At 44.1% G+C, this 21,346-nt stretch overlaps 1 protein-coding gene across 7 annotated transcripts in view; it reads left to right on the top strand.

Annotated features, from left to right (window-relative positions):
- The window catches only part of LOC101030823 (uncharacterized), a 36,929-nt gene extending 16,711 nt beyond the window's left edge, over positions 1-20,218 (top strand). For 2 of the 7 annotated variants that reach the window (XM_074384592.1, XM_074384593.1), the window contains 4 exons: positions 4,645-4,771; positions 4,944-5,004; positions 7,531-8,760; positions 9,996-20,218. In XM_074384592.1, coding sequence (XP_074240693.1) covers positions 4,645-4,771; positions 4,944-5,004; positions 7,531-8,725 — 1,383 coding nt within the window. In that variant the 3' untranslated portion in view covers positions 8,726-8,760; positions 9,996-20,218. Of the gene's footprint in view, positions 1-4,644; positions 4,772-4,943; positions 5,005-7,530; positions 9,928-9,995 lie in introns of those variants that run through there. The other 5 variants (XR_012513442.1, XR_012513441.1, XR_012513440.1 and 2 more) reach the window with 5 other exon arrangements.
- The last annotated feature ends 1,128 nt before the right edge of the window (positions 20,219-21,346 follow it).

Here is a 21,346-nt window from a genome sequence, read left to right as displayed (position 1 = left end):
CCGAGTAGCTGGGACTAGAGGCACTTGCCACCATGCCCAGCTAATTTTTGTATTTTTAGTAGAGACGGGGTTTCACCATGTTGATCAGGATGGTCTCGATCTCTTGACCTTGTGACCCACCCACCTCGGCCTCCCAAAGTGCTGGGATTACAGGTGTGAGCCACCGCGCCTGGCCATGTTGAAATGTTTTCTTTCTTTTTTGAGACTGAGTCTCACTCTGTTGCCCAGGGTGAAGTGCAGTGGCACAATCTGAGCTCACTGGAACATCCACCTCCTGTGTTCAAGCGATTCTCCTCTTTCAACCTCTGGAGTAGCTGGGACTACAGACCACCACACATGACTAATTTTTGTATTTTTAGTAGAGACGGGTTTTGCCATGTTTATCAGGCTGGTCTTGAACTCCTGACCTCAAGTGGTCAATCTGCCTCAGCCTCCCAAAGTGCTGGGATTACAGGTGTGAGCCACTGTGCCCGGCCCCAAATTCTTGACATTCTTGCCAACACTTGTTCTTTGGAGTGGTTGATTTTTGTTGTGAGTTATAGGAGTTCTTTATATGTTCTTGATGCTGACACCTTGCCAGATATATGATTTGCTGATACTTTTTACAATTCCCTGGTTGCCTTTTCCCAGTGCTGATAGTGTCTTCTGACACACAGAATTGTTTATTTATTTATTTGGAGACAAGGTCTTGCTCTTTGCCCCAGGTGTGATTCCAGCTTACTGTAGTCTCAACCTCCTGGGCTCAAGGAATCCTCTTCCCTCAGCTGCCTGGCTCACACAAGTTTTAAATTTTGATGAAATAAAATTTGTCTTTCTTTTATGAACCATGTTCTGGTGTTTTATCCAAGAAATCAGTGCCAAACCCAGTGGAAACCTTGCCCTGTGTTTTTGTTTAAAAATGAAAATTACAACAGAGTTAAAGATCCAGTTGACTTTTATCTGCAATTCATGAATTGGGGTACCATCCCATTCTATAGAATAAGAGCTCCTACTGGACACGACAGAAGTGTGGTTTTTGTAAAGAACAAGGGAAATGGCAACAGCAGCAAAGCAGATTGGTTAACATCATGTTACTTTTATTGAAAGGGTAAAGCAGCCAGGCGCGGTGGCTCAAGCCTGTAATCCCAGCACTTTGGGAGGCCGAGGCAGGTGGATCACAAGGTCGAGAGATCGAGACCATCCTGGTCAACATGGTGAAACCCCGTCTCTACTAAAAATACAAAAAAATTAGCTGGGCATGGTGGCGCGTGCCTGTAATCCCAGCTACTCAGGAGGCTGAGGCAGGAGAATTGCCTGAGCCCAGGAGGTGGAGGTTGCAGTGAGCCGAGATCGCGCCATTGCACTCCAGCCTGGGTAACAAAAGCGAAACTCCGTCTCAAAAAAAAAAAAAAAAAAAGGGTAAAGCAGAGGAGACGTCTTTACTATGCCAGTTGAGATTAACTGGGCCCTTTCTGATTGGTTGCTGTGAGTCCCCTGTGTTGTAGAAAAACGGGGTATATTTGAAGAGCTACCTGCTTCTTTAAAATTTTAGTTTCATCATGTGCCACTTAGCATGAGTGACTCCATTTTTGTTTCGTCTCATTTCTTGGGGCCTAGTATAGGATTTTAATCCAAAAACAATGGCCTGCATAATTTTTACTATTTTCTTCTAAGAGCTGTTTAGTTTTAGCTGTTACCTTTAGGTCTTTGATCCATTGTGATCTCATTTTTATATGTAAGTTAAGGGTCCAACTGCCATTTTTTGTTTGTTTGTTTGTTTGTTTGTTTTTTGAGACAGAGTTTTACTCTGCCACCCAGGACCCAGGCTGGAGTACAGTGACATGGTGTCATCTCACTGCAGCCTCCACCGCCTGGGTTCAAGCGATTCTCCTGCCTTAGCCTCCCATGTAGCTGGGATTATAGGCACATGCCATAACACCTGGCTAATTTTTTGTATTTTTAGTAGAGATGGGTTTCGCCATATTGACCAGGCTGGTCTAGAACTCCTGATGTCAGGTTGTCTCTCAAAGTGCTGAGATTACAGGCGTGAGCCACCTCGACCGGCCCCAACTGTATTTTTTCACATGCATATATCCAGTTTTTCCAGAACCATTTTTTCTTTCAACTTTTATTTTAGGTTTGGGGTGTACATGTGCAAGTTTGTTACATGGGTAAATTGTGTGTTACTAGGGGTTAGTGTTCAACTGATTTAATCACCTGGGTAGTGAAAGCTTAGTACCTGATAGGTTTCTTTTTCACCCTCACCTTCCTCCAACCCTCCCACTTCAAGTAGGCCCCAGTGTTTTTTGTTCTCATCTTTGTATCCATGCCAACACCATTTTTTGAAAAGTATTTTTTTTTTCCCCAATAATGAATCTGGGCACACTTGCAAAAATCATTTTGCCATTTATGTGTGTGTATGTTTCTGGGCTCTGTTCTATTCCAAGGGTCTGTATCTGTGTCTTCATGACAATACCACACTGTTTTGATTACTTATCCAAGGATTTTTGCTTTGGTATTCATAAAGGACATTTGTTTGCCTTTTTTTTTTTTTTTTTTTTTTTTTTTGTGATCTTTGTCTATCTGGCCTCATAGAATGAATTGGGGTGTGTTCCTTCCTCTGCATTTTTTTTAGAATAGTTTGAAGAGGATTAGTGTTAATTTTTCCTTAAATGTTTGATAGATTTTAGCAGTGAAACTATTGGCAGGCTTTTATTTGTTGGAGTTTTTGATTACTGCATCAATCTGACTAGCTGTAGGTTTCCACAGATGTGAGCCTAGAAATTTCCCACTTCATATTACCCCATTTGTTGGTGTACCCATAGAGGCTTCTTTACTATGGTGTGATGCATTCTTTCCATTGTACTTCCTTGTTATTATCTAGGAGTCCTACTGATGTGGAATATGGTGTGGGGAGACAGGAAACATTCCATTGACATACGATTTGGCCTCATTTTAGGAAGCTTGGGTTGCTGGGTTATTTGCATAAGTACTTTTTTTTTTTTTTTTTTTTTTTTAATGTTTCCACATAAGTACTTCTTATCCTCATGCCTCTTTAGTGGAGGCAGGAAGGGTAGAGGGAAATAGAATTAGGTATTCCCCTTGTCCCAGAAGGTTTGGCTCTGGTAGCATCCTAGTTGGTAGGCTCTTTCCCTTTCCTTCCCTCCCTCCCTCCCTCCCTCCCTTCCTTCCTGCCTTCCTTCCTTTTTCTCTTTCTTTCTCTTTCCTTCTCTCTTTCTTTTTTTTTTTTTCTTCTCTCTTTCTTTTCTCCCTTCCCGTCTCCTTTTTTTTTTCATTTTTTTTTTTTTTTTTAATTTGAGACGGAGTTTCGCTCTTGTTACCCAGGCTGGAGTGCAATGGCGCGATCTCGGCTCACCGCAACCTCCGCCTCCTGGGTTCAGGCAATTCTCCTGCCTCGGCCTCCTGAGTAGCTGGGATTACAGGCATGCGCCACCATGCCCAGCTAATTTTTTGTAGTTTATAGTCGAGACGGGGTTTCACCATGTTGACCAGGATGGTCTCGATCTCTCGACCTCGTGATCCACCCGCCTCGGCCTCCCAAAGTGCTGGGATTACAAGCCTGAGCCACTGCGCCCGGCCCTTTTTTTTTTTTTTTTTTTTTATAGACACATGGGATCTCACTTGGTTTCCCAGGCTAGTCTTGAATCTTGGCCTCAAGCCATCCTCTGGCCTTTGGCCTTCCAAAGTGCTGGAATTATAGGCATGAGCTACTGCGCCTGGCCTGAAGATGGTATCTGTTCAGAACAATTCCCTGAGTGTATTTCAGAATGACTACTCACCCTCTTCCTGTCAGAAGCAGGAAGCAATTTTCCTATGATCTTCACTGTGAGAACTGATAAAGGTTTCTGGAGGTAGAGCTCACATACTCCTGGAGGGGCCCCGTATGACTGGACTCCCTGGATTTTTACCTTTTTTTTTTTGTTTTTTAATGGCTAATTTAAAAAAAATTAGTGGAGAAGAGGTCTTGCTATGTTGTCCAGACCAGTCTTAAACTCCTGAGCTCAAGTGATCCCCCTGCCTCCATCTTCCAAAGTGTTGGGATTACAGGTGTGAGCCACCACATCCAGCCAGATTTTTACTTTTTAAATTTATTCGCACTAAGCCTTCAGTAATTCATCAGTTGCAATTTAGGTTTTCCCATTCCTGTACTGCTTCCCACCGAGATTTTGCTATGGGAGTCTGTTCTAGCAAGTTATGACTCTTTTATCAGTTAGGTTGGTGGGATCCTGTCCAAAAGCCAGTATCCAGATACTGTCAAAGGTCAGACTTTGTGAACAAGCATTTCTAAAGATAGGCAATCTTAGGGTGACTGATGTTAAACTTTTTCCTGCACGCTAGTTACTACATCTTTGTTATGGCAGGTGCTACAGACCCACCGTACAGAGAGGCATTAGGGGTGGCCTGGCAGCACATAATTCCCCCATCAGAGAGTCATTCCTATTATATTGTTGCTAGTTCAGTTCTAGCAGCAGAATTGCTTTGTGGAAGGAAGTGTGTTTAGATAGAAGTTAAGTTTGATGACTGGGAAATCTTGGAATAAATGTGTGGAGAGCACAGAGTCATGAGAATTTCTTGGGAATACAGTCTAGGATCCCAGTGCTGTCAGTCTCACCCATCCTCCTCCATACATGTGGGATGTTTCAGGACTCAGTGGCCTTTGAGGATGTAGCTGTGAACTTCACCCTAGAAGAGTGGGCTTTGCTGGATCCTTCCCAGAAGAATCTCTACAGGGATGTGATGCGGGAAACCTTCAGGAACCTGGCTTCTATAGGTAAGGGTGACAATATTCCTTGCCTTATAAACTAGAGAACAAGTGTTTCTAGCTCCTTTACACTTTGGGTAATAAACCAGGCATGGCTGCAGTGAATTGTGAACATAAAATCTAGTACTTTTTTTCATAATTTTGTACTAATTCATAATGACTTTTTTGGTCTAAATTTTAGGAAAACAATGGGAAGACCAGAACATTGAAGACCCATTCAAACTTCCTGGGAGAAGTACAAGGTAATTTGCACTCACAAAAGAAAGCTCTGTTCCTTGAGAGCATTTCATATTGTTAGGATTTTTTTAAAACAAGCAAACAAAACATCTAAGCCCAGCTTCAAGTTGGTTTTTAGAAAATCTTCTCCTGCCGGGCGCGGTGGATCACGAGGTCAAGAGATCGAGACCATCCTGGTCAACATGGTGAAACCCCGTCTCTACTAAAAATACAAAAAATTAGCTGGGCGTGGTGGTGAGTGCCTGTAATCCCAGCTACTCAGGAGGCTGAGGCAGGAGAATTGCCTGAACCCGGGAGGCAGAGGTTGCGGTGAGCCGAGATTGCGCCATTGCACTCCAGCCTGGGTAACAAGAGCGAAACTCCATCTCAAAAAAAAAAAAAAAAAGAAAAGAAAATCTTCTCCTAAAACATAGTTAAGTGTAATATAGATGTTCAGTGTTTGCAAAATAGTTCACTGGTAGACAGTGTTAAGAAACCTCATATGAATATCTTTTTTCTTTTTTTTTTTTTTGAGATGGAGTTTTGCTCTTGTTACCCAGGCTAGAGTGCAATAGCGTGATCTCAGCTCACCGCAACCTCCTTCTCCTGGGTTCAGGTAATTCTCCTGCCTCAGCCTCCTGAGTAGCTCAGATTACAGGCATGTGCCACCACACCCAGCTACTTTTTTGTATTTTTAGTAGAGATGGGGTTTCACCATGTTGACCAGGATGGTCTTGATCTCTTGACCTCGTGATCCACCTGCCTCGGTCTCCCAAAGTGCTGGGATTACAGGCTTGAGCCACCGCGCCCAGCCTCTTTTTTCTTTTTTTAGAAGGAATTTCACTCTTGTTGCCCAGGCTGGAGTGCACGGGCACCATCTCAGCTCACTGCAACATCTGCCTCCTGGGTTCAAGTGATTCTTTTTTTTTTTTTGAGACTGAGTTTCGCTCTCGTTACCCAGGCTGGAGTGCAATGGCGCGATCTCGGCTCACCGCAACCTCCGCCTCCTGGGTTCAGGCAATTCTCCTGCCTCAGCCTCCTGAGTAGCTGGGATTACAGGCACGCGCCACCATGCCCAGCTAATTTTTTGTATTTTTAGTAGAGACGGGGTTTCACCATGTTGACCAGGATGGTCTCGATCTCTTGACCTTGTGATCCACCCGTCTCGGCCTCCCAAAGTCCTGGGATTACAGGCTTGAGCCACCGTGCCTGGCTCTTTTTTTTTTTTTTTTTTTTTTTTTTTTTTTTTTTTTTTTTTTTTTTTTTTTGAGATGGAGTTTTGCTCTTGTTACCCAGGCTGGAGTGCAATGGCGCGATCTCGGCTCACCACAACCTCTGCCTCCTGGGTTCAGGCAATTCTCCTGCCTCAACCTCCTGAGTAGCTGGGATTATAAGCATGCACCACCATGCCCAGCTAATTTTTTGTATTTTTGGTAGAGACGGGGTTTGACCATGTTGATCAGGATGGTCTCGATCTCTTGACCTCATGATCCACTCGCCTCGGCCTCCCAAAGTGCTGGGATTACAGGCGTGAGCCACCGTGCCCGGCCGGTTCAAGTGATTCTTATGCCTGCGCCTCCTGAATAGCTGGGATTACAGGTGCCCACCACCACGCCTGGCTGATTTTTTGTATTTTTAGTAGAGATGGGGTTTCACCGTGTTGGCCAGGCTGGTGTTGAACTCCTGTCCTCAGGTGATCCACCTGCCTCAGCCTCCTAAAGTGCTGGGATTACAGATGTGAACCACCAGGCCTGGCCATGAATATCATTTTTTGATAATAGGTATGATTGTGACCTAAAGCAGAGCATTTAGTCTGTCCATATTGACACAATTGAGATAGGGCATAAAACTTACACTTTCCCTGATAAAGTTAAAAATATGAATCCAAGGCTGAGTGTGGTGGCTCACGCAAGCAGCCACCAGCCTGGCCAACATGGCAAAACCCTGTCTCTACTAAAGATATAAAAATTAAAGAAAATAAACAAACAAAAAAGATATAAAAAATTAGCCTAGTGTGATAGCCACGCCTGTAATCCCAGGGACTCAGGAGACTGAGGCAGAATAATTGCTTGAACAAAGGAGGTGGAAGTTGCAGTGAGCTGAGATCATGCCATTGTACTCCAGCCTGCCAGCCTGGGAACAGAGTGAGACTGTCTCCAAAAAAAAAAAAGAAGTGAGTACAGGCCTGGTACAGTGGTTCACGCCTATAATCTGAGTAGTTTGGGAGGCAGAGATGGGAGGATCCCTTGAACCTTGGAGTTCGAGACCAGCCTGGCAACATAGTGAGATCCTGTCTCTGTATTTTAACAAAGTATATATAAGGGCTGGGTGTGGTGGCTCACGCCTGTAATCCCAGCACTTTGGGAGGCCAGAGCGGGTGGATCACCTGTGGTCAGGAGTTTGAGACCAGCCTGGCCAACATGGTTGGACCTTGTCTTAAAAAAAAAAAAAAAAAAAAAGAAAAAGGTATAAGTCTAATATGTGTTAGTAAATATAAAATTTTTTTTTTATAAACAAACTGTTAATAATATACTTCTCATTTTTCCCACAAGTCATATTCCAGAGAGAATCTGTGAACATAAAGAAGGTAGTCAAGGTGAAGAAACCTTCAGCCAGATTCCAGATGGTATTCTGAACAAGAAAACTCCTGGAGTAAAACTGTGTGAAAGCAGTGTGTGTGGAGAAGTTGGCACGGGTGCTTCATCACTTAATAGGCACATCAGAGATCACACTGGACATGAACCAAATGAATATCAGGAATATGGAAAGAAGTCATATACACGAAACCAGTGTGGGCGAGCCTTGAGTTATCATCGCGCTTTTCCAGTACGTGAAAGGACTCATCCTGGAGGAAAACCCTATGATTGTAAGGAATGTGGAGAAACCTTCATTTCTCTTGTAAGCATTCGAAGACACATGTTAATGCATAGGGGAGGTGTGCCTTACAAATGTAAGGTTTGTGGGAAAGCCTTTGATTATCCCAGTTTATTTCGAATACATGAAAGAAGTCACACTGGAGAGAAACCCTATGAATGCAAGCAATGTGGGAAAGCCTTCAGTTGTTCGAGTTACATTCGAATACATGAAAGGACTCACACTGGAGATAAACCCTATGAATGTAAGCAATGTGGCAAAGCTTTCAGTTGTTCCAAGTACATTCGAATACATGAAAGAACTCACACAGGAGAGAAACCATATGAATGTAAACAGTGTGGTAAAGCCTTTAGGTGTGCCAGTTCTGTTCGAAGTCATGAAAGGACTCACACTGGAGAGAAACTTTTTGAGTGTAAGGAATGTGGGAAGGCCTTAACCTGTCTTGCAAGTGTTCGAAGACACATGATAAAGCACACTGGCAATGGCCCTTATAAATGTAAGGTGTGTGGGAAAGCCTTTGATTTCCCCAGTTCATTTCGAATACATGAAAGGACCCACACTGGAGAGAAACCCTATGATTGTAAGCAATGTGGGAAAGCCTTCAGTTGTTCCAGTTCTTTTCGAAAACATGAAAGAATTCACACTGGAGAGAAACCCTATAAATGTACAAAATGTGGGAAAGCCTTCAGTCGTTCCAGTTACTTCCGAATACATGAAAGAACTCATACCGGAGAGAAACCCTATGAATGTAAGCAATGTGGGAAAGCCTTCAGTCGATCCACTTACTTTCGAATACATGAAAGAATTCACACTGGAGAGAAACCCTATGAGAACCCTACCCCTAACCCTTCCGTTGTCCCAGTTCTTTCATAATCATGAATGGAGCCACACAAAGAAACCCCATGAAAGTAAGAAATTTGGGAAAGCCTTCAGTCCTTTCTATTTCTTTCTACTGCATGAAAAGATTCACAGTGGAGAAGGACCTTGTAAGATAATTGGCTTTAAATTATGAAAGACTTGCAGTAGGACAGTAAACTCTAGAATTGGATCTCTGGATTATGTTATGTCAGTGTTGGTAGTTTAGGAACTAGATTTCCAAGAATTCATTCCATTTGTGATTCCATGATACAGTTCATCAGTAACCTATCAAACATGAGATTTGGAAGTAAGCAAAGAAGGCATTAGTCATTGTTTGGAAGCACCATACAGGGAGACAGCCATGTGAATACAGGCTGTATGGACACCTGCTTCCATTCCATTTTCCCACTTTGGGTTGCCAATCAAGAGTATCCTCGGAACTACTTGACTTCGGTTTTCTTGGAGGTGTAGGTTTCACACAGGTCTCCAGAAGCCCACGTTGAATATCTACTTTAGTTTTCCTTCAGACATTATTATGTGTGTACTAGGCAACTAATTCAGACTGTCCTGGTTGGGAATATTCTCTGATGTTCTGACTCCCCTAGTCTGTAGATGCCTGAGAGCACCTTTGTTCATACTAGTAGTGACGGTATTCTTGATTCAGCCTGACTGCTACCATGCTACTGTCAAAACCAACTAGAGGGGAGCTTGTTCTGCTGCACTAAGACTGGCCTTGCCCAGGACTTTCATGTGAGAATAAGTACTTTCCTCTTATCAGGAAATTTCAAGTGTTTTCCTGTTACTTACAGCTCAGCCTAATGCCTCAGTTCATTTCCAGTTGTTTGATTATGTATGACTAATATGTATTTTTTATTCAAACAAGACTTTTGTACATGTTTCTTAGAAACTATTAACTGTCTTCAGTCTTGGATCACGTCAAGTTTATAATTTTGGCAAATTATTTATTAAGACACTGTGAAGTCAGCATTAACCAGGTGCATACAACTTTAGGAATTTTCTCCTCCTCATGTAAATTTTACTTTTCTTGCTTATATAGTTTCAACTTTTATCTTGATGGTAATATCTCATTTACTCATAATACCAAAAGTTAAGCCATGCTGTTTTGTGTGCCCTCTAGCTAAAGACCACAAAGACCATACCTGTTATCAAAGAGGGTGTAATAAATTGTAATAATAATTATGACCACAAACCATAAATGACTGTGTGATATATCAGTAAGAGGGTGCTCTGAAGAATTTCTTAACAGGTTTTGTGCTTGTTTTAGGTTGATTGGTTTCTATTCAAGGAAGCAAGATGATTCTCTGTATTTGATGCACTGATAAGGTAAACTTAATTCTAAACTTGGTAATCATAATTGTTCTTATTCAGAAGGGAAAAGGAATGGTGGGAGGTAAACCAAACTCATGAGAAATACCACTGAGTCATGTTAGTGAGAAGAGAGGAATTTTGGTCATGTTTATGATTTGGAACATTTTATCTTTCACCCATCTTTATTTATTTATTTATTTATTTATTTATTATTTTTTGAGACAGAGTCTCACTCTGTTGCCCAGGCTGGAGTGCAGTGGTGCAATCTTGGCTTACTGCAACCTCTACCTCCCAGGTTAAAGCGATTCTCCTGCCTCAGCCTTCCAAGTATTCTCCTGCCTCAGCCTTCCAAGTAGCTAGGATTAGAGGCATCTGCCACCACGCCCAGCTAATTTTTGTGTTTTTAGTAGAGATGGGTTTTCACTATATTGGCCAGGCTGGTCTGGAACTCCTGACCTTGTGATCTGCCCGCTTCGGCTTCCCAAAGTGCTGGGATTACAGGTGTGAGCCACCACACCCGGCTCACTAGTTTTAAAGATGTGATTGAAGAATGCCCTTTTTTTGTCTTGATTCATCATAGCCACTTAGGAGCACTGTCTCCCATTGCAGGTGTCTGGCTTGTTTCTAACAGCATGAGACTCAGCCTTGCAGTGAAGGGAGGCTGACTCCTGGACTTGTGGACCTATTTTTGCCTTACTTATTCTCTGAACACAAGTATTTCTTGTGATGTACTGGACATTGTTTTCCATTATGTACCTCAGTTACAATATGTAAATTTACTTCTTAGCAAGCTATATAATACTTTTAAAAAGCTCCTTTATGATTCTAATGAGACTAATATATTTATGCAGATTTCTGAATGCAAGCTTAGAAAGGAACAAAGTCAGCATCAATATTCCAACCAAGCCTTTCTTGCTCAGATAATATGCTTCTTTTTGTTTTTGTTTTTTGAGATGAAGTTTCACTCTTGTCACCCAGGCTGGAGTGGAATGGTGCAGTCTGGACTCTGCAACCTCCATCTCCTGGGTTCAAGTGATTCTTCTGCCTCAGCCTCCTGAGTAGCTGGGATTACAGGCACCCACCACCACACCCAGCTAATTTTTTTCATATTTTTAGTAGAGATGGGGTTTCACCATGTTGGCCAGGCTGATTTCAAACTTACAGATGTGAGCCACTGTTCCTGGCGTATATGCTTTTGATTCTAATTTATCAACAGCCCTCTCCTATAGAGTAAAAAGCAACATGCAAAACTAAGCTTTTTGTCTGTATACTTCCATGGAACCATCCAATCACTTCATTGAAGTGTCCAGCAAGCTCCTGTTGAGAAAATCTTTGTTGAAACTTCTCACTCAGAAGCCCAGGTATCAAAGGATAGAGTAGCAATCAGTGACCAAACTGTGACTTTATGTGGAGATGACATATTCAGCCCCAGATAATATATTCACATGAGTGAAGGGTGGAGTCATTGCCTGTCGGATTCTGTAGTCATTTGGATTAGAGAGGATAATACAGAGTTAGCTGCTACTGACTCCAACCACTGACTTCTCCCTTCAAGACAACATCCACAGTCATAGTATGGGCCACAGAGTAGAAACACCACTGCCAACATGACTTCAAATGTGATTTTGCACAGGATGCAGGTGCTGTGTTGGGATGGTGAAAGAAGGAAAGGGACATTGGAAGCACAGGGTGAGGGAGACGAACAAGGGACATTGGAAGCACAGAGTGAGGGAGATGAACAGGACACAGCTGAGCCTGATTATTGGCCTTGACTGTGGGAGTATCTTGATGCTTCACAAACACCCCAGAGAGGACATTATAGCACAGGCTCAGAGTGTTCATAAACCAGGAAGGCCACCACTTTCAGAAGGCAGTGATGCTGCTTTCTGTTTGAGTCCTGATGCTCTGTTGACAGCATACATGGTTCTTCATCTGATTAGAAAAGTAATGCTGCAGTTTGTGAGTTTCAGCAATGTAGAATTAAGTTATTTTGGGGCCGGGCACAGTGGCTCACTCCTGTAATCCCAGCAGTTCGGGAGGCTGAGGCAAGAGGACCAGCCTGATTGACATGGAGAAACCCCGTCTCTACTAAAAATACAAAAATTACCTGGGCATGGTGGCACATGCCTATAATATTAGCTACTCGGGAGGCTGAGGCAGAAGAATCACTTGAACCCGAGAGGTGGAGATTGTGGTGAGCAGAGATCACACCACTACACTCCAGCCTGGGCAACAAGAGTGAAACTCTGCCAAAAAAAAAAAAAAGGTTATTTTGTTAATCTAGGATTCACTTTTCCTTCTGGCTGCAGACAGAGCTATGGATAGGGAATATCACACATTTTTAAGGTTATGCTGTCTTTCATGTTTAATGGATAAATGGAGTTATTTCCACATTGCGTTTCCGTATGCAATGAAGGCCAAGGGAGCAGAATCCCTTGAGGCCAAGACTTCAAGACCATCCTGGGCAATACAGTCAGACTATGTCTGTACGAAATACTTTTTACATTGTTGATATAATTTATGAGCGTCCAGTGTCATGCTATCAGTTAATATTAGAGAATTATTAGATGTGACCATGATATTCTGGTTATAAGAAATGCTTCAGCTGGGCACAGTGGCACGTGCCTGTGAGTCTCAGCTACTCAGGAGGCTGAGGTGGAAGGATGGTTTGAGCCCAGGAGTTTTGGGCTGTAGTGTACTATGCCGATTGAGTGTATGCACTAAGTTCAGCATCAATATGGTGACCTCCCAGTAGCAGGGGACCACCAGCTTGTTCAAGGAGGGGTGAACCAGTCCAGGTTGGAAACGGAGCAGGTCAAAACTCTCATGCTGATCAGTAGTGGGATTGCGCCTGTAAATAGCCTCTGCACTCCAGCCTGGACAACATAGTGAGATCCCATTTCTTAAAAAAAAAAGAGAAATGCTTCAATTTTTGTTGTTGTTGTTGTTTTGAGATAGAGCCTTGCTGTCACCCAGGCTGGAGTGCAATGGTGTCATCTCAGCTCACTACAACCTCCACCTACTGGGTTCAAGCAATTCTGATGCTTCAGCCTTTGGATTAGCTGGTATTACAGGTGTGTGCCACCACGCCTGGCTAATTTTTAAATTTTTAGTAAAGATGAGATTTCACCATGTTGGCCAGGCTGGTCTCAAATTCGTGACCTCAAGTGATCTGCCTGCTTTGGTCTCCCAAAGTGCTGGGATTACAGGTATGAGCCAGTGCTCCCAGCCTGAGAAATGATTCCATTCTTGAGATGTGAAAATTGTCTTTTTAGATACATATTTTTTAAAAAATAGAGATGGAGTCTTGTTGTGTTGACCAGGCTAATCTTGAACTCCTGGCATCAAGTGATCCTCCCATCTTGGCCTCACACAGTGCTAGGATTACAGGCACGAGCCACTACACCTGGTGTTTAGATATACGTTTTTTTTGTTTTTTGTTTTTTGTTTTTTTTGAGACGGAGTTTCGCTCTTGTTACCCAGGCTGGAGCGCAATGGTGCGATCTCGGCTCACCACAACCTCCGCCTCCTGGGCTCAGGCAATTCTCCTGCCTCAGCCTCCTAAGTAGCTGGGATTACAGGCACGTGCCACCACGCCCAGCTAGTTTTTTGTATTTTTAGTAGAGACGGGGTTTCACCATGTTGACCAGGATGGTCTCGATCTCTCGACCTCGTGATCCACCCGCCTTGGCCTCCCAAAGTGCTGGGATTACAGGCTTGAGCCACCGCGCCCAGCCGATATACATGTTTTATATTTGCAGTTTTTAATAAGATAAGGTCAAAAAGGAAAAAATTTTTGGATAAATGACCTTAGGTTGAAAGCATTTTACTTTCAAGAAAAAATTTAGAATTTATTCCTGTATCAAAAAATTATATCCAGTTCATTTGCTATAGCATGAAATTTTATCAAAAAGAACTTAATAATTTCAAATGTGAACTGAAGTTATTTTATTATTTCTTTTTTTTTTTTTTTTTTTTTTTTTTTTTTTTTTGAGACGGAGTTTCGCTCTTGTTACCCAGGCTGGAGTGCAATGGCGCGATCTCGGCTCACCGCAACCTCCGCCTCCTGGGTTCAGGCAATTCTCCTGCCTCAGCCTCCTGAGTAGCTGGGATTACAGGCACGTGCCACCATGCCCAGCTAATTTCTTGTATTTTTAGTAGAGACGGGGTTTCACCATCTTGACCAGGATGGTCTCGATCTCTTGACCTCGTGATCCACATGCCTCGGCCTCCCAAAGTGCTGGGATTACAGGCTTGAGCCACCGCGCCCGGCCCGTTATTTTATTATTTCTTAATGTCTGTCTCTCTGAGTTTCTATAAGCCTTTTGGATGTTTTACCCACCATATAGATAAAATCATGGTCAAAAGTGATACAAGGCTGGGCATAGTGGCTCACGCCTGTAATCTCAGCACTTTTGGAAGCTAAGGTGGGTGGATCACGAGGTCAGGAGATCAAGACCATCCTGGCTATGGTGAATTCCTTCTCTGCTAAGATACAAAAAATTAGCCAAGTGTGGTGGTGCATGCCTGTAGTCCCAGCTACTTGGGAGGCTGATGCAGGAGAATTGCTTAAACCTGGGAGGCAGAAGTTGTAGTGAGCTGAGATTGCACCACTGCACTCCAGCCTGGCAACAGAGCAAGACTCCATCTCAAAAAAAAAAAAAAAAAAAAAAAAAAAAAAAAAAAAAGTGATACAGAAGGAGGCGCAGAGCAAGATGGCCAAATAGAGCCCGCCAGTGATTATTCCCCCAACAAGAACACCAAATTGAACAGATACCCACACAAAAAAGGAACTTAATAAGAACCAAAAATCAGCTGCGCAATCACAGTACTTGGCCTTCTATTAAGTAAAGAGGCATGGAAGAGGGTGGGAAAGCCAGTCCTGAATTGCCTGTGCCACCCCTTTCCCATCCTCTTGCAGAGGTCACATGGCACAGAGAGAAAATATGTGAATTGGGAGAGGGAGAGCACAGTGATTGTGGGACTTTGCATTGGAACTCAGTGCTGCCCTCAGTTCTGCAATATGGGGCAGAACTCGGCCAGTGCCCATGGAGGGAGCATTTAGATTGCCTTAGCCAGAGTCTAATTCTCCATCCCAATTGCCGGAACCTGAGTTCTGGCAAGCCCTGCCACCATGGGCTAAAATATTCTGGTATCCTAAATAAAGTTGAAAGGTAGTCAGGGTCAGTCCCAAGAAGTGCAATTCCTGTGTAAGTCTTGGTGTTGGGTGGGCTTGGAGCCAGTGGACTTGGGGTGCATAAGACCTGTTGAAACACTAGTTTGGTTGGAGACGGGAGTACTTGTGCCACTACTCTCCTGATCCCAGGCAGTACAGCTAGAAGCTTAGGGAGAGACTAATTCCTTCTACTTGAGAGGAAAGGTGAGAGTAAAGACGACTTTATCTTGCAACTTGGATACAAGCTCAGCAACAGTATAATAGGGCACCAGGCAGAGTCCTGAGGCCTCTATTCCAATCCCTGGCTCCTGGACATTTCTAGATACACCCTGGGCCAGAAGGGAGCCTACTGCCTTGGAGAGAAGGACCCAGTCCTGGCAGAATTCATCACCTGCTGAACCCCTGGGCCCTGAGTAAGCAGCAGGGGTAGCCACACAGTGCTTGTAATGGCCTCGGGTGAGACTTAGAGCTGTACTGGCTTTAGGTGTGACCAAGCACATTTCTTTTTTTTTTTTTTTTGAGACGGAGTTTCGCTTGTTACCCAGGCTGGAGTGCAATGGCGCGATCTCGGCTCACCGCAACCTCCGCCTCCTGGGTTCAGGCAATTCTCCTGCTTCAGCCTCCTGAGTAGCTGGGATTACAGCCATGCGCCACCATGCCCAGCTAATTTTTTTGGATTTTTTAGTAGAGACGGGGTTTCACCATGTTGACCAGGATGGTCTCGATCTCTTGACCTCGTGATCCACCCGCCTCGGCCTCCCAAAGTGCTGGGATTACAGGCTTGAGCCACCGCGCCCGGCCGACCAAGCACATTTCTACCTGTGGTGGCTATGGTGAGAGACTCCTGCTGCTCAAGGATAGGAGAGGGAAGAGTAGGCCAGGTACAGTAGCTCATACATGCAATCCCAGCACTTTGGGAGACTGAGCCCAGGAGTTAAAGGCTAGCCTGGGCAACATGGCAAAATCCCATCTATACAAAAAATTAGCCAGGCATGATGGTATGCACCTGTAGTCCCAGCTACTTGGGAGGCTGAGGTGGGAAAATCCCTTGCTCCCAGGAGGTCAAGGATGCAGTGAGTCAAGATTGAGCCAGTGCACTCCAACCTGAGAGAGCAAACCCCTGTCTCAGAAAAAAATAAACACCAAGCAAACAAAAACAAAACAAAATTTCTGTACAGCAAGAGAAATAGTCACAGTCAACAAAGTGAAGAGACAATCCACAAAATGGGAGAAAATATTTGCAAACAATCCATCTGACAAGGGATAGATAATATATAGGAAGCTCAAATACCTCAATAGGAAAAACATTAATAATTCAATTTAAAAATGGGTAAAGTATCTGAATAGACATTTCTCAGAAAAAAGACAAATGAAAATCAGACATATTAAATGGCTTTTATCTCAAAGAAAGGTAATAACAAATGATGGTGAAGATGTGAAACTGCCTTGTACACTGCCAGTGGAAATGTAAAATAGTAAGCCACTGTGGAGAACAGTTTGGAGGCGCTCAAAAATATAAAATTAGAACTACCCTATGGATCCAGCAATCACACTGCTAGGTATACACCAAAAAGAAAGGAAATCGGTGTATCAAAGAGATATCTGCACTTGCATGTTTATTGCGGCACTATTCACAATAGTGAAGATTTCAAAGCAGCCTGAGTGTTCATCAAAAGACGAATCGATAAAGAAAATGTGGTACATTTATTCAGCCATAAAAAAGAATGAGATCCTGTCATGTGCAATATCATGGATGGAACTGGAGGTCATTATTTTAAGTGAAATAAGCCAGGCACGGAAAGGCAAACTTCACATGCTCTCACTTATTTGTGGGAGCTAAAAATTAAAATGATTGAACTCATAGAGATAAAGAGTAGAAGAATGGTTACCAGAGGCTAGGAAGGGTAGTGGAGGAGGCAGGAAAGTGGGGGTGGTTAATGGGCAGAAAATTATACTTAGAATGAATAAGATCTAGTATTTGATAGCACACAGGGTGACTACAGTCAACAACATTATACATTTAAAAATAAAAAGTATAATTGGATTGTTTGTAACACAAGGAAACAAATGCTTGAGGTGATGGATACCTGATTTATCCTGATGTGATTTGATATGGTTTGGCTGTGTCCCCACTCAAATCTCAACCTGAATTGTATCTTTCAGAATTCCCACCTTATGGGAGGGAACCAGGGAGAGGTCACTAAATCATGTGGACTGGTCTTTCCCATGCTATTCTCATGATAGTGACTAAGTTTCACAAGATCTGACGGGCTTATCAGGGGTTTCCACTTTTGTTTCCTCCTCATTTTCTCTTGCTGCCACCAGGTAAGAAGTGCCTTTCACCTCCTGCCATGATTCTGAGGCCTCCCCAGCCATGTGGAACCATAAGGCCAATTAGACTTCTTTTTTTTTTTTCTTAAGATGGGATTTCACCATGATGGCCAGGCCGGTCTTGAACTCCTGACCTCAGGTGATCCACCCACCTCAGCCTCCCAAAGTGCTAGGATTACAGGCGTGAGCCACTGCGCCCAGCTAGACTTCTTTATCATCCTAGTCTCAGGTTTATCTTTATCAGCAGTGTTAAAATGGACTAATATAGTAAATTGGTACTAATAGAGTGTGGTGTTGCTGAAAAGCTACCCAAAAATGTGGAAGCAACTTTGGAACTGGGTAACAAGCAGAGGTTGGAACAGTTTGGAAAGCTCAGAAGACAGGAAATGTGGGAAAGTTTGGAACCTCCTAGAGATTTGTTGAATAGCTTTGACAAAAATGCTGATAGTGATATGAACAATAAGATCCAGGCTGAGGTGGTCTTAGATGGAGATGAGGAACTTGTTGGGAACTGGAGCAAAGGTGACTCTTGTTATGTTTTAGCAAAGAGACTGGTGGCATTTTTTCCCCGCCCTGGAGATTTGTGGAACTTTGACAGATGATTTAGGGCAGGTGTCCCCAAACTACGGCCCATGGGCTACATGTGGCCCCCTGAGGCCATTTATCCGGCCCCCTGCCGCACTTCAGGAAAGGGCACCTCTTTCATTGGTGGTCAGTGAGAGGAGCACAGTATGTGGCGGCCCTCCAGCGGTCTGAGGGACAGTGAACTGGCCCCCTGTGTAAAAAGTTTGGGGATGCCTGATTTAGGGTATTTGAAGGAAGAAATTTCTAAGCAGGAAAGCATTCAAGAGGTGACTGGTTGACTTGGGTAGTGTTAAAAGCATTCATTTTAAAAGGGAAACAGCATAAAACTTTAGAAAATTTGCAGCCTGATACAGAAAAGAAAACCCCATTTTTTGAGGAGAAAGTCAAGCTGGCTGCAGAAATTTGCATGAGTAGTAAGGAGCCAAATGTTAATCCCCAAGACCATGGGGAAAATGTCTGCAGGCCATGTCAGATACCTTCACACAACCCCTCCCATTACAGGCCCGGAGGCCCAGGAGGAAAAAGTGGTTTCATGGGCCGGGCCCAGGGTCCCGTGCTGTGTGCAATGTAGGGACTTGGTGCCTTGTGTCCCAGCCACTCCAGCTGGGGCTGTAAGAGTCAATGTACAGCTTGGGCTGTGGCTTCGGAGGGTTGAAGCCTTAAGCCTTGGCAGCTTCCAGGAGTGTTGAGCCTGTGGGCGCACAGAAGTCAAGAATTGAGATCTGGGAACCTCCACCTAGATTTAAGAAGATGTATGGAAACACCTGGATGCCCAGGCAAGTTTGCACAGGGGTGGGATGCTCATAGAGAACCTCTGCTAGGGCAGTGTGGAAGGGAAATGTGGGGGTCAGAGCCCCCACAGGGTCTCTACTGGGGCCCTATGTAGTGAAGCTGTGAGAAGAGGGCCACCATCCTCCAGACCCCAGAATGGCAGATCCACTGACAGCACCGTGCACCTGGAAAAGCCACAGACACAATGCTAGCCTGTGAAAGTGGTGGGAGGGAGGCTGTACCCTACAAAGCCACAGGGGCAGAGCTGCCCAAGACCACGGGAACCCACCTCTTGCATCAGTGTGACCTGGATATGAGACCTGGAGTCAAAGGATATCATTTTGGAGCTTTAAAATTTGACTGCCCCGCTGGATTTCAGACTTGCATGAGCCCTGTAACCCCTTTGTTTTGGCCAATTTCTCCCCTTTGAAATGGCATATTTACCCAACATCTTTAGCCCCATTGTATCTAGGAAGTAACTAGCTTGCTTTTGATTTTACAGGATCATAGGTGGAAGGGACTTGCCTTGTCTCAAATGAGACTTTGGACTGTGGACTTCTGGGTCAATGCTGAAATGAGTTAAGACCTTGGGGAACTGTTGGGAAGACATGTTTGGTTTTCAGATGTGAGAACATGAGATTTGGAGAGGCCAGGGGTGAAATGATATAGTTTGGCTGTGTCAGCACCCAAATCTCAACTTGAATTGTATCTCTCAGAAATTCCATATGTTGTGGGCGGAACCCAGGGGGAGGAATTGAATCATGGGGGATGGTCTTTCTCATGCTATTCTCACAGTAGTGACTAAGTCTCTTGAGATCTGCTGGGTTTATCAGGGGTTTCCGCTTTTGCTTCCTCCTCATTTTCTCTTCCTGCCACCATGTAAGAAGTGCCTTTTGCCTCCTGCCGTGATTCTGAGGCTTCCCCAGCCATGTGGAACTGTAAGTCCAAGTAAACCTCTTTTTCTTCCCAGACTCAGGTATGTCTACATCAACAGCATGAAACAGACTATGGCCGGGCGCAGCGGCTCAGCCTGTAATCCCAGCACTTTGGGAGGCCGAGGCGGGTGGATCACGAGGGAGAGATCGAGACCATCCTGGTCAACATAGTGAAACCCCGTCTCTACTAAAAATACAAAAAACTAGCTGGGCGTGGTAGCGCGTGCCTGTAATCCCAGCTACTTAGGAGGCTGAGGCAGGAGAATTGCCTGAGCCCAGGAGGCGGAGGTTGTGGTGAGCCGAGATCGCGCCATTGCACTCCAGCCTGGGTAACGAGAGCGAAACTCCGTCTCAAAAAAAAAAAAAAAAAAAAGAAAGAAACAGACTAATACATGATTATTACACATTGAATGTCTGTATTAAAATATCTCTTGTACCCAATAAATATATGCATTTACTATGTACCCATACACAAACGATAGTGTTGTGTTTTTTAATGGGTTTTGCCTTAGAGTCTAGTTAGTATGATAATGGTATATCCAATCCTGTTCTCTTTTGGTTACCATTTGCATGGAATACCTTTTCCCTTCTGTATTAGGCTTTTCTTGCATTAATATAAAAAAGTACCTGAGCCAGATGGCGTGGCTCATGCCTGTAATCCCAGCACTTTGGGAGGCCAAGGTGGGCAGATCACTTGAGGTCAGGAGTTTGAGACCAGCCTGGCAACATGATGAAACCTCGTCTCTACTAAAAATACAAAAAATTAGCTGGGTGTGGTAGCGCATGCCTGTGATCCCAGCTACTAGGTAGGCTGAGGCAGGAAAATTGCTTGAACCTGGGAGGCAGAGGTTGCAGTGAGCCGAGATCTCGCCAGTGCACTCCAGCTTGGGCAACAAAAGCGAAACACCATCTCAGAAAATAAAAGCGTGGAGGGTTTAATCTTTTTTTTTTTTTTGAGACAGAGTTTCGCTCTTGTTACCCAGGCTGGAGTGCAATGGCGTGATCTCGGCTCACCACAACCTCTGCCTCCTGAGTTCAGGCAATTCTCCTGCCTCAGCCTCCTGAGTAGCTGGGATTACAGGCACGTGCCACCATGCCCAGCTAATTTTTTGTATTTTCAGTAGAGACGGGATTTCACCATGTTGATCAGGATGGTCTCGATCTCTTGACCTCATGATCCACTCGCATCGGCCTTCCAAAGTGCTGGGATTACAGGCTTGAGCCACCGCGCCCGGATTTTTTTTTTTCTTTTTTTTTTTTTTTTGAGATGGAGTTTTTGCTCTTGTTACCCAGGCTGGAGTGCAATGGCGCGATCTCGGCTCACCGCAACCTCCGCCTCCTGGGTTCAGGCAATTCTCCTGCCTCAGCCTCCTGAGTAGCTCGGATTACAGGCATGTGCCACCATGCCCAGCTGCTTTTTTGTATTTTTAGTAGAGACGGGGTTTCACCATATTGACCAGGATGGTCTCGATCTCTTGACCTCGTGATCCACCCGCCTCGGCCTCCCAA

This window comes from Saimiri boliviensis, chromosome 14 (genome assembly GCF_048565385.1).
Source record: "Saimiri boliviensis isolate mSaiBol1 chromosome 14, mSaiBol1.pri, whole genome shotgun sequence".
NCBI lineage: Eukaryota > Metazoa > Chordata > Mammalia > Primates > Cebidae > Saimiri > Saimiri boliviensis.
Note: the sequence above shows the minus strand (reverse complement) of the source record. Positions and strands in the feature narration are given on the sequence as shown.